This window comes from Trichoplax adhaerens, genomic scaffold (assembly GCF_000150275.1).
Source record: "Trichoplax adhaerens TRIADscaffold_18 genomic scaffold, whole genome shotgun sequence".
Taxonomy (NCBI): domain Eukaryota; kingdom Metazoa; phylum Placozoa; class Uniplacotomia; order Trichoplacea; family Trichoplacidae; genus Trichoplax; species Trichoplax adhaerens.
In genome coordinates, this window is record NW_002060960.1 from 1,116,232 (window position 1) to 1,129,730 (window position 13,499).

A 13,499-nucleotide genomic window follows, 5' to 3' on the forward strand; every position below is an offset into this window, starting at 1 on the left:
CTTTTTTGAGTTTGAATTGGGTATAAAGAACTTTAATTAATTCCGAATACGTGATTAAATGAACTGCTATTGTTAGAAATTTTTAATTGTGATGCAAATTCTAAGATACCTATCTAATAGCTCAAAAGCATTTAGGTAACATGTTCTAATCCTATTATCTAGCTTAAAGGTTAAGCTAAAACGATGCCAGTAGCTATTTCGTAGGGTTAGATAATAAATATCTTGCGCTTTGATCATTACACTCTTGCTTAAAAAACTAGATACTACGACGTACTATCTATATTGGTGCATACCTTACGCTAGATCACTACAGTAATCTACTTGGCTACTAAGGCAATGGTTGCTAGTTCTTTCAATACTCTACAGTACTTTTTCATGTGTGTCACAAAACAGCTTTGCAACAAGATAACGCAATATACGATCAATAAGTCAATTCCTTGAACCACGTATCAAGGAACGATATCTGCACTATCAGAAACACTTTTGCTCTACTAGCAGACTACACAAAGACTTAAACGCCTCGTATTTTACGTTAAACACTAAGTTGGAGAAATTCTTCTTTATTTCACGATATACTACATTTATATACTATTCCTCAATAGTTCATGAGTCATAGTTAATACAATTAACATTAGAATCATTTACTGAATTAGATATTAATTTTAGCTACTGCTCCCTTAATGCAGACAACAGTATTTACGAACATAGACATGTAATGACTAATACAGAATAGTCAGATTACGATATGTCCTATCGCGGAACATTTCCATGATAATTTACAGTCTACCATAAGTAAATTACAATCACAATGATTCGAACTGTAAGCAGATGATTTGCATTCCCTATTATAACTATTAATTTCAGTATGTGTATAAGTGTCACTGTCATAAAAAGTCAGTGCTGTATTAAAACACAGTATATCCAAATTAGAAGTTAACTAAATAAGGATAGTCTAACAGAATTATCCTAACATAGTTATTTCTACTGTAATACAGTATTTAACACTGTAACAATGTGATATCTAGTAAGCTATATCAGTAAGACACTAAAATTTGATTGCAACGATTGATATATTCTAGCTAACCAATACTCTAAGGTACATCTTCTTAAGACTACTTTTGCGTTCATGCATCAGCGTGATCAGTCATTCGCAAGCTTGAAATTCTGAGTATCATTTTAATCAAATAAACATTTGATGCAACTTTTTATACGAATCTTTACTTCATCATTTTAGTATTTGACTATATGGTTTGCTAGATCTGAAATCCAAACTTCAAAATTGAAATATTATCAGTTTCTTAATCAAAATAATGAAATAGGGTACTAGAGATTTCAATAAAAATCTAAAAGTTTTCAATGATACAGTACTTTACGCAAAAATATTTTTAAATATTTAAGAAGTGGGTACAGTGTTTGCAAGTTTATTGCCATTGCAAATTGGCCAATAGAGTATCCCGCAATTGTTTTAACTTTCCCGACTATTATAAATAGCAACTGCTTTAATAAATTTGATGATATTGAGCATTATAATTAGATAGTTAATATTACTGGATAAAAAGTATCCATGTTATTGTTTAAAGTATGGTATATTAGTCTAGGACGTAAAAATTTTATTTTTCAACTTTCAACTTCAATAGCTGCATATAACTACTATAGTTCCAGTTTATTAAAATTAGGCTATTAAATTTAATAGTTTAAGGTGCAATCAGAGACGATAACAACTAAAAATTAAATTTGCAAAATGGATAAAGAAGGGAAATGAACCTACATTCTTTTAATTCCTTTAGAAATTGCAGATATTTATGATTCTGTTAACGTGAAGCAACGGGTTTTACCGTCTTTACATCGACAAGAATTAGGGCTTGAGCTTACAGCAATTTGCTAATTTGCAATACATTAACCGCAAAAAGAAGAAGCCAACAGGCTGATAAAAAAGTTATCTTTAGTATTTTTAACGCTAAACCGATCTTTCGCAAAATAATTGCTTGAAAGGGATAGGAAGGTTAGTGAAATTAAGTATAATATATGATATATTTATAGTTTTGTGTTCTGAATTATTTTTTAGCGTATCGGAGAAACACATATTTAATGAATAAATTAATAGTAAGAACGTAATTAAAATGGGAAATACTTCTGATTGGTTGGCAGATTATACAATTTTATTTTTATGTCACATGTCACACAGGGCACGATTTTAGGCACTCTGATGAGTAGAACTTCCTTTATAATTACGTAAACATAATTAACTGCTAATATTATTTTTCTAGTCAATATACAGTGGTATTTTGGTGAAATTATAGTACACTATGAAGAGTTAATGAAAGTAAAATACTGCCTCCGTATATCAACTTTTGGCCGTTTCTGTTTCATAGGAGATGATAATATCATGGGTCTGTACTTAATATCTGAATGACTCACACTTATTACTGTCTGTGCTATTAGTCAGAGTGTGCATTTAATATTAATATTCAATTACTGTACTCAGCTTAAAGAGAGAAGTATACTGTGCATTCATATAGCGAATCTTTCGAGGCTTAGTACTGTAGAATAGCAATTTTCTATTGCCGTAACAATTGCCATGAAGCTACCAGTCTATTACAATATACTTATGCTGAAGTTAGTACCTTATTGAAAGTGATTCAAACTTTTTGATATGATATTTTCATAAAGTTACAGCACATATTTTCAATCATCGCACTGTACTGTATTTATACGGCATTGCTATGCTTTAAGTATAAATCAGTCAAATTAATAGATTGAAGATTTTACTGCTATAACGAAGCTTATACTAATATACCGAACTACTGCAGAGTTTAGTGAATGTATTTGTAACATTACTTTATGAGAATAAAAGAACAAACATTGAAATAAGTTTGTTTGATGGGAATACAGTACTTTATATCTAAAGAAATGGCCCTTTTACAGCATTTTTGTAAGGTTTACTATCAGGCACTAGATGTAGCCGATCCGTTTTTGGTACAAGTTTTACTTTGCTCTGTAGCAAATGTTTTCGTCAGGTTAATATTTTGTAACGGACATTACCCGAAACGTAATTCTATTGATGTATGTTATCATGGCAATTCCATACGAAGAATGTGTTGTAAAGAGAGAATTATTTGTGGACGCTAAATTAATTTTTAAATATTTATAAAAGGGAAGTGCTGTATTGCTGTAGTATATATCATAAATGTAATGATTTTAGCTAATTAAAGTGGTTATGCGTTAGGGTTACGAAAATACAAAGACAGTATAGATTTTATTCTTCTGCATAGTGAATTTCTGTTTCTAAGTACGCAATATTGCGCTTTATGTGAAATATTTTCTATTCCTTTATTTATGCTAGTAATTAAAGCATTTTAATAGTAGGTTATTTAAAATTAATTGTAATTCACTACCTGAACTCATCGCCTGCTGCGTATCTATTTACTCATATATTCTCCAGTGCCTTATAAAACTGCAATTTTGAGCCGTTCGTTCCTCGGATATTAAGATTTATTAACTAGAAATATAGATACTTTGCGATACAGTTACGTATATAAGATTTAAATAAAGAACTAGTTTACTGCATTTATCTATTGCTTTGGTATCAACTATATCCTTGTTTTCAATGTTAGTAGCAGAGTTGCAATCGTGACTACCTTACATTGAGTAATAATATCACAATCTTTAAATATGGATCGTAAGGTCACTTTATTTAACCACAAAAATTGGTAGCAGTGCATAATTAACAATGTTTCAAAAGCATTTTTTAATATTAAACGTTACGTTCTTTAACTTGAAAGTAGCTTTAAAACCTCTTCATTACTTTATTTTTATTATATATATAATAAAAATAAGAGTATTAATTGTCACATCTTTTAACTGTTGATAGCGATAAATATAAGAGTAGAGTATTCTTGAGTTAGAATTGCTACTTTTGAAAGGGTGCATCACGTCTAGAAAGAATCTTTTATAGGCTTATAGTCAGTGGATTTATGGCAAATCCTTTCCATCCTTTAATTGCTCAAAGTAATGCTTCGTAATAAAATGCAATAAAGTATACTTAAAGAATTGCATTATACTGTAGTTCTGTTAATATTAAGTTATTCATTTAGAACTAGTGAAGCCATTGATTAAGTAATTGTAATGTAACTAGTATTGTGATTGTAGACTGTTAGCCATGTGTAGTATAATGTACGGTAGACATTTATCCTAAGAGATATTTGGTAGCTATAACTATAGATTGTAGTGGTAGAGACTCTATGCTAGAGTACAGATGATTATATACAGTAAGGTGTTGAGTTACTAATAAGGCTATAGGTAAAAATAGAACTGTAAATCATATATTAGGATATGGTTAAGTCATTGTACTTTGGCTGGTGTGAATAATGTCTACATAAGTACTGTAGTCGTATCCGTATTGGATTAATGATGGTCCGCAGTAGAATAGTCTTACTAAGAATAATTTAACTATGTGTAAAATAAAGTAAAAGGTTGCCATGCGGATTGTAGCTGCGAATGCTACAGAAAGTATAAAAGCATGCAACTTTAGATTATTCTGTTAGTTCGTTCTAGAAATCTTTAGTAGTAGTATTCGGCTAGAGTATAGCAGTGTGTAGTTAGTCTTTGTATAAGATTCAATAAAGCCCTTATTTTTCTAAAATTTGAAATTTCGTGATTGGTATATATCGCAGTAATGTAAAGAAGAAAGAATTTTGTCTTTTTAATTCTTGTCTTCACTGTAACTAGTTTGGTTCATGTCAGATCTAAATTGTACTGTAAGTCCACTTAACTGTAGAAATTGGAAATGCAGGTCACAATTGTTATAAGTACAAGTGACGCCTTTGGCATCTTTTGCGCTCCATTGGAAATCACTAAGCAAAGGTTATAGTAGTTAAAATGCGGCTTACATAGGCTTGCTTACAGAATACTTCAATAAAATTACTGTAGACAAAAATTAGAAGTTACCTTCAACGTTGTTGACCCTAAGATCGTCAATAGCATATACAAAAGATGTTGGGATGGATTTCTTTGCCATACTCCTTAGCGTAATTTCAAACTAGGATTCAAATACGTCGATATAAAGTTAGTAAGTGATTGATTTTACCGAAAAAATTACTTCCTGATCTGGATCCTTTATAAACGGTATTTTGCTATCATGATGTTGTAGTAGAAATTACTATCCTTAGATAGTAATATAAATAAATTACTATGCATACAATACTATTTTTAGCTGCTGCTACATTTACTTAGAATGCTCAAGTTTAGGAATACAAAAAAATATAGTAGCAGCTGCTAGCTAATAGCCTGATTACAATAAAAATATTAGTATATAGCGTTATTGAAGTGATAAGCAAGCGATTACTTCGCCCATAAATCAATTACAGCCATCCTATCGTTCAGTCAGTTTTTTACCTTACCTGAAAATCTTCATGTAAATTATCTTCTACTTCTATCCACATTGTTTGGAATTGTCTAGTAGGTTCATCAATCGATCTGGATTCGATGATATGATCTCGGGTAGAATCTCGACGCAACTTATAACTTACTGAAATTTGACCATGCGGGATTCCATCAACATAATAATCGAATAAAATCTATTAACAGTAAAATCAAATTAGTAAGGTAAATTCTAACCTTATTTCCTAATATTGATTCATGTTTAAAATAATCGCTACGAACAAAATAAAAGCATAACTTACTTGAATTTTATTTCCGCTATTCTGCCTAAAGATTGGACTAATCAATTTACTATTACGTTCAGTATCGTCAAAAGGATTTCTCTGCACGTAAATAAAATACTTATCCAGTCGATCTAGACAAGATAGGCGTAAAAAAAGAAAATTTTGGAGCTCCAGAAATGCCCTCTCGCTTTGCATGTTTAACGCATACAGTAAATTTGCTTACTTATTTGAAGCGGATTATTCCAACTTTCACCTCTATGCCATACCCACTTTAAATCTCCTGCCACCTTCCAACCACAATAGCTACGTATAAACGAGCATTGATCCGCTGTATAAACCATATCATGAGAGTAACATATTAATAATGATTCTATCGTGCTTGTAGCATATGCTTAATGTAAGCATTTGAAATATTTCTTAACTATAGACATCTTTATAGTCTTATCGCTTTCCAGGTAAATATAGGTTTTCGTAGTTAGTTATTTGTAGCGTTTACAGTCTTTGCTATTTCTACAATCATTTGCTATTGCATAAGTATATTTTATGTTGTAGACTGCATCTTACTTAAGAATCTTAATCGCTATTCTCTATGTGTTTGTTACTAATAGTTTATTACCGTAAATAATATTTTGCGTTACTAAGTTATTAGAAAACTAGATAATGGTAGAGCTAAGAAGATTAGCATAGAAAGTGCGAGCTAAAATTAAGATGGAGAATTTAACACTTATACTCGTTTCCTAAGAGACCGTAGTATTAAGGCTATTCAATTGGATGATTTCAGTTAGCATAATATTTTAATTAGCACTCCCTATTGCTTATGCTATACATTAGATGAATTACTCTGAGGATCAATATCTTATTTATTAATTTGTTAATTAAGTTTTCCTTGCAGGAAAACCAGTAAATAGTATATAAAGGTATATAAGCTCGCTACTGATTAGTTAAAATAGAGTTGTAATTGGATTTACCCGGCGTAGCACGTTACTGGTAATAAATTTAACTTTCAAATATCGTTTCAAGTCACTGACTTTAGCTGTGGCTAAGGTTTCGAAGCATGTAGGGTTTAGTTCGACGCTTAGTAGCTGTAGTACCGCGTAAATTTTAAGTTTCCTTCAGTATTAACTAGCTAAGTAATACTCTAGTTATAAGTCCTAATTATAATTCTAGCAAATTGATCCAAATATAAGTGAAGTGATGTGAGAGAGATCTTCCAGTTGCTTAAAAGACAATAAAACGAAGTTGTTGCTTGGTTCTATTTCTTTGTTTTAAACGGAGTTGTGGCAGTGCTTTATCTCTAAAACTATCAAAACTAACAATTTCTGCCTTAGATTCAATTAGTAGCAATATTCACAATATATTTATTATGTTAACGATTTTTAAGTTGCTTTGTGATAGCTTACATGCTGCTCTACGTTAACTGCCTTACATGCTCAGCGATCAATAAGTATTCGAATATAGTAATATTGTAAGATGCCCGAATTGTGTAGCAATAACTAAGTTATTGCCAAATGCCTCGTTCATTTTGAATTATTAAGGAACGTTGCAGGGCAATATCTTCTAAATCTACTTCCTTTGAATTATTAAATATCCAATAACAACATGCTACTTATATTCAAATCGTAATAAAATTATGATATTATTTCTCAACGATAACACTTATGGATATTGTATTTCATTTATCATATTAATTATTATAAAGTTAAAGGATGGCTTGCACTCTAGACCGCTTTAGTTTAAACTAAAATAACTTACATGGACTTGCGTGAGGTATCATACAAGTCGCAGTTGCAGGTAAGGATGAACGGCAGAATGCCGAAGACCGCTCAGTATTGATAACACATTGATCAATCGATGATTCATAGCCACGGCAGTCAATGGATGTAATTAATGGTTTTGGATAATCTTTCTTTGGTGTATGGGCTAGTTAATAAATTAGGAAAATTTTCTAATAACATCGTGAAGCGTTGTATCATGAAAATACTATTCCTGTAAATTTAATATATTCAGCTGCGATACATTATGACTCAAACAGAATTTCTAACTATGAACATACTATCATGACGTAATGCAGCAGGATAACCCATCTGACGACAAACAACATCGGCTGACTTATGGTTCCAACCAGAAGTACATATAGTTCCAACTTGACCATCATGTTTTCGAACAAGAACAGCTCCAACATTATCTTTCTTTTCATGCATAAGGCTTAAATTGTACAATCCGCTTGCTATATTGAAATTCGATCAAATTGTATGGCTTTAGTTTGTACCGTACCGATTAATGAATTACTAATAGCCTCAATACCATAACTTAATCCATACTCTAACTACTTAATTCTTCCAATGTTGTAATTCTATAAAAAACAGTGATTAATTGCAGTAACGTAATAGTTCTATTAACGAACTAATGAAGTGAATACAAGGTACATTTAATGCACAGAAATTATTTATAGTCCTAATAAGAAAAATTTAATTTCGTTAAAATGGATTATCACTAAATATTGATTTCAAATGATAATTTGACTATCATCTTACTCAATGAATTATACGTGGAAGGGAGAAAACAAGTTAGCCAAACTTCATATCCAAAAGTGCGTAAATCTACAGGTGCTGTAATTGTGCATTCTGAAAATGATTTCTTTGATAACGGGCAGTCAATATTTTCAGCATCAATACAGTAAGTATTATTCAGCAAGGCAGGACGAGCTAAGATCAATAGACAACGTATTCTTTAATAATTATATATAATTAATCATACTCAGCTTTTATTAAACTTAAATCTCAAAAATTTAAAGTCACCACTACTTACACCACACAACACCTACTCCACCAAATCCAGTTTGCTGGCACATTAAATTAATGGTTTTATGACTCAAAGAATCGTATGGATTACAAATCGAACGCCATTTTCCATTGATATACGTACTAATACGTCCAGTATAGTCATGCAGGCCATGTAAATTCTGAATTTTTAAAGGATTTAATGCTATGTAAATTGAATTTTGTGTGAGTAAATTAGTATTTCAATGTTATCATTCAATTGAGTGATTATTACTATTGGTATACTACTTTAGATTTAAGCAATGTATGAACTGCTAAAGATTAGCAATACGATCAAGTCTACGTTAGATAGAATAATTTTAGCTTTACTTCCAAAAGGGTATTCCGAAGTTTGTGTATTTGGAAACTGGCATTTGGATATATCACAAACTTGCCGTCTATTAGGAGAATCTTTAGTAAAGCACCAGGGCCTTGCTAAGCTTGAGTCTGGATTTCTGCAAAAATTATTCGTTAAATCTGCCTCAGGAAATTTGTCCTTCGTGTAGGAAGTTGATTTCCATGTAGTACAGGCATGCCCATATTTTGTTTTAGCAACTCCACCTCGATAGTAATGGCCATTTCCGGAGAAACAGTATCTTTCTAATGATAAGTATTTAATAAAGGTAGGCATAATATAGCTTCTTTAAGTTGAAAGCTTCTTTGAAATAGCATATAAAATAGTATTAAAAGCTTGCGATGGCTTATCTACCGCAGTGTATGATTATTGAGCCTGGCTATTTCGAATATTTTTTACGCCATAAAATAAAATTTGATTTATCATTAAAACCCATCAACTACTCACCCATTGGTGAGATTTCAATCCGAATTAATCTTAATTCTCCAAAATGCTCACTTTCACGAGGTTCATGAATGCCAAATAAACCACGCACAACAATCTGAGTTTATGAAATTCAGTAATTAAGAGATATAATATTTGCGTAAATATATCCTTGGCATAGGGATTAAAAACATTTATGCTTCCATATTCCTTAATGTTATTATGGATGCAGTTAGTCAATCGATTTCAGTACTGTAAAATTATAATCATCAAGTGATAATATAGAAATGTGCCTTATTCCATGGCCTACGTTAATAGAGAAAATAGTTCATACGCTAAGTTTTGTTAGCAATTTACTTCAGTTAAAAAGCAAAGGAAAACATGTTGAATATATTGGTATTACTTCCTGAAATAATCAACTTAAAAAACTGACTGAATGGAGTAGTAAAGGCTCATATAAGCAAATATATCCATTACTACAGAATACTTACAGAATAAGATGGGTACTTTGGTGAGAAATACAATGTATCTTTGAGCACATTCCTGGTCGAACCTTTTGAAAGATGAAAGTTGCTAATATCATCCATATGAGAACTGGATGTTGGATATACGGCATGAAATGATATCTGTGCAAACGTGGCATTTTCAAACGCTGCGTAGACACTAATCTATAAGATTTAGGATATTGATGAGGTTAGTAATCTATTACAAGTGAGAACTGCTACACTTCTATAGCATGGCTCATTATTATACGTGAAGCAACATTAGCAGAATGATTGCTGATGTAAAAGAAGGCAATACTTTGCATTACAGGCACAATATAATCAGAAGTACCTTGATCTGCCTTGTTCTTGTTGGAAGTATTAATGGAGGGCTAACCATATCCGCGAAAGCTCCTATAGGATACTGAAAATCTGGCTTTAATACCATGCCAACATTTAAACCTAACACAACGATCCCAATAATAATTTATTTTACTAAGAATTGAAAGCAGATAATTGAAAATTTTGCACAATAGTTTTTGATTATAAAATAAAAAATGTAACATCGATAGCTGGTAATAGAAATGCTGAAAATTTTTTGAATTTTTAGATCTAAATATACTCTTTATACACTACTAGTTTACATTTAAAACGCCAAAAATAATGCATATGAGAAATAGCTAGCATTAAAAATTGTAAATTCAAATTATTAATAATACTAACGATGCTTCCAATCCAGGAAATCAATCGCTTCTAATTGATTCCAACGGCATGGACTTTTTCGAAATAAACAGCTATGTGAGAATAATGGTTCATCTGGACAGGCGATTTTATAAAAAAAGTATTCAGTACCGAAACATAAGAATTAAAAGTAAGAATACTATACATTTTCTATCATTATCTAATGGAGCATGTAATGTTAAATTAAAAGCTTAGAGATTATTGATATTGATATATATAAATTTAGTTTTTTATCGATTTTAAAAATTAATCTTTCTTTCTTACGAATCAATTCATTCAGCTTAGACTTAGACTTTTATGCTGTACTAACCTTGAAGATTATAGACCGAATGTTCTTGGAAATGGTGCGATTTGATACGTTGATCGCGATTATTTTTGAATGATGGCTTCTTATGTCCTTAATAAGATCATAATGTAACTATTAACTTTATTAGATTCGTAATGAAGTAGAACCCAATCGAGATCATGCAGTTACAGGGTTGAAAATTTTTATGCTATAAATTGATTCTTCGTGAATTAGTAAAGAATAATCGCTAAGAACTCTCGATCAGTCTGGAATAACAATTTTCAGAATAACATGCTATATTATCCTATCGCAGTATATTTTCTATCAGCAATGTGCATAGCTTAAAACTAAGTTCTAGATGTATAATTCCTCAAAAGATCCCAATTAAATAAATTATAATAGAATAAAATTAAGATATATTGATTTTAATATCGTAAGTATGAAAATTATAGTGACAAAAATAATTAAACACATTTTGGCCATGATCAAGAAACTATTTTGGTTAATCACATCTAGTAACCTCGCTTTCGAATTAGTGGATCTTTGCTGCTATGTTCGAGATTCGGTTTTCGCAAGTCTCTATTGCCATTTGAGGTCCAACATTTACCAATAACCTCCACGGAGTATTCATTTGCAGAATGAAGCAATTTTTGAAGCCTTGGATCTTCACACTGTAGTTTATCAGCTATCGCACTATCATGCAAGGGTACATAAAATACTAGTCATTCAAAGAATGTCTTATGGTAAACCATTCAAGATTTTACTTCTTGATGTACTCTAATTTTCATGTTCAAATATTACTTGATTCTATTACGAATTTTATCAAGTGTTTTATAAGAATTGACTCTTTTTATAGCTATTTTACATTGCAACTCGTAAATAAGCGATTACATCTCTAAATAATCTACAATTACATCTTAGCATTAATAAGGGTTTGTAAACAATTATGATTCAAAGTATTTCTAATCAGCATGTACAAGTCATGTAAGCTAGTCTGGTGAAGTGTAATTTTAATCTTACCATTAAATACAGCTCAATCTCAGCCTATTGAAATTATTAAAGTATAGAAGATTGTGTCTTAAGCCAGATTGATATCGCGACTCACAAATAGGCAATTAAACCTCTAACTTATCTATAATTGTATTTTAACGAGCTGTATACAAGTGTTATTGAAAGCATTTCTAAGCATGTATTAGTCGAATAAATTAATCTGGGAAACTGTAACATTGATTTACCATTAATAGTGGCTTAATTTCAAGCTATTTAGAATCTTCTAACATCAAAACTAAGCACTAAATCATCGTTTACATCCATATAGAGAATAATTAATTCTTTCACCGTTTGAATGCTGTCAAGATAGCGATATGAAAATCCTATTACTAACGATATTTTCAACATATCTAGAAACAATTTCGACTATTTCAGTTTTTATATCGGCAAATAACAGTAGCTTTAGATTGGGCTCATGAACTTACATGCGTTTATATCCATGGCTTACATAGGATGCTAATTCATCAGTAATAGTCGGGCAAAGAATTTTAGATTCATGACAACTGCATGAGGGTGGGCAGCTTTCTCTTGCAGTGTGAGTTCTCGATAAAATTCGGAATAGAAATTGTAGTATCGTAAATAGAACAAGTAGTACAACAACTTTGTATTTCCAATATTTATACAATTCCATTTTTGCTTGTTACTTATTTCATGATATACTGTAGACTTGAATTATTGCACCCTGGATCATGATTAACAGATGTTCATAAACAGTTATTCATACTACTGCAAGGCCTTTTCTTGATTGTTGACTAAAACCCTGTAAAACATACATTTATCTATATGTCTAATGCCCTACTAATGGTAACAGTTTATAGTATAGATGCTCACCGTAGAAGTAATCTGTTAATTATAGTCTAAAACTAGCCTAGTTTCTAACATGTTTAACAGTAGGCAAATCATGACGGTTCGTCTTTCTGTCCGATCACGGTGCTGAATTAATAAATACACAATACTTTTATAGTACTAGTATTTAAATTGCCTCCTGCTAATTATATATAGTAAAACTCTCGATTAAGAAGATTTTATCCATATTAAGATCCTTTATGTGATCGATAAGCTTTGGCCTTGTAAGGTACTTTAACAAATAATACTTCATAATGAAAAGGCTCGCACAAGACAGCTGATTTACGATCGTTTATGTAACTAATTAATTTGGTTTGTAAGTAACCTTATGATTACTATTAGCAAGCATGATCATCGTATTTAAGTAAACGTCTAAGGCGACAACAACTTCTCTTAATTTCATCTTCCTACAGAACGCTAACTTAGTTATCTGAGCTGCACTCGGCTAGATACTAGGGGTCAATTATTAAAATTTCAAAAATTGCGGCAACTATTTCCTAGACATAGGTCTATAAACATTATGATGTTACACCTTTGAATTACTGTGTCATCTCGGCAATTATACAACTATAAGTCTTTAAGGTATTAGCCGTATTTTGTCAATACAAAAAATTAAGGAAGATATACAGCTTACAAGCTGAAAGCAACTGTGTCAGCAAATCACCCAAAATAATTATCTCCATTTTATTTGCAGTTTGAAATAGGGTGTATACCTTAATTAGCTTGGGAAGCACTAATGTAAAGAATGTATTACTTTTTACATTTTATTTATAGAAAGATACAATATTACAAACTTAAAGCATGTTTTATCAAGTTTTCCATATTCTAACTACT

At 31.0% G+C, this 13,499-nt stretch overlaps 1 protein-coding gene across 1 annotated transcript; it reads right to left on the minus strand.

The window, feature by feature from the left end:
• Nucleotides 1-8,852: 8,852 nt before the first annotated feature.
• TRIADDRAFT_9323 (uncharacterized protein) lies at nt 8,853-9,074 on the minus strand (the record flags this gene model as incomplete). Its single annotated transcript, XM_002116867.1, has 1 exon — nt 8,853-9,074. A coding segment is annotated over one exon (222 nt), but the record flags the coding sequence as incomplete, so codon positions are not given.
• Between the last annotated feature and the right edge of the window lie 4,425 nt (nt 9,075-13,499).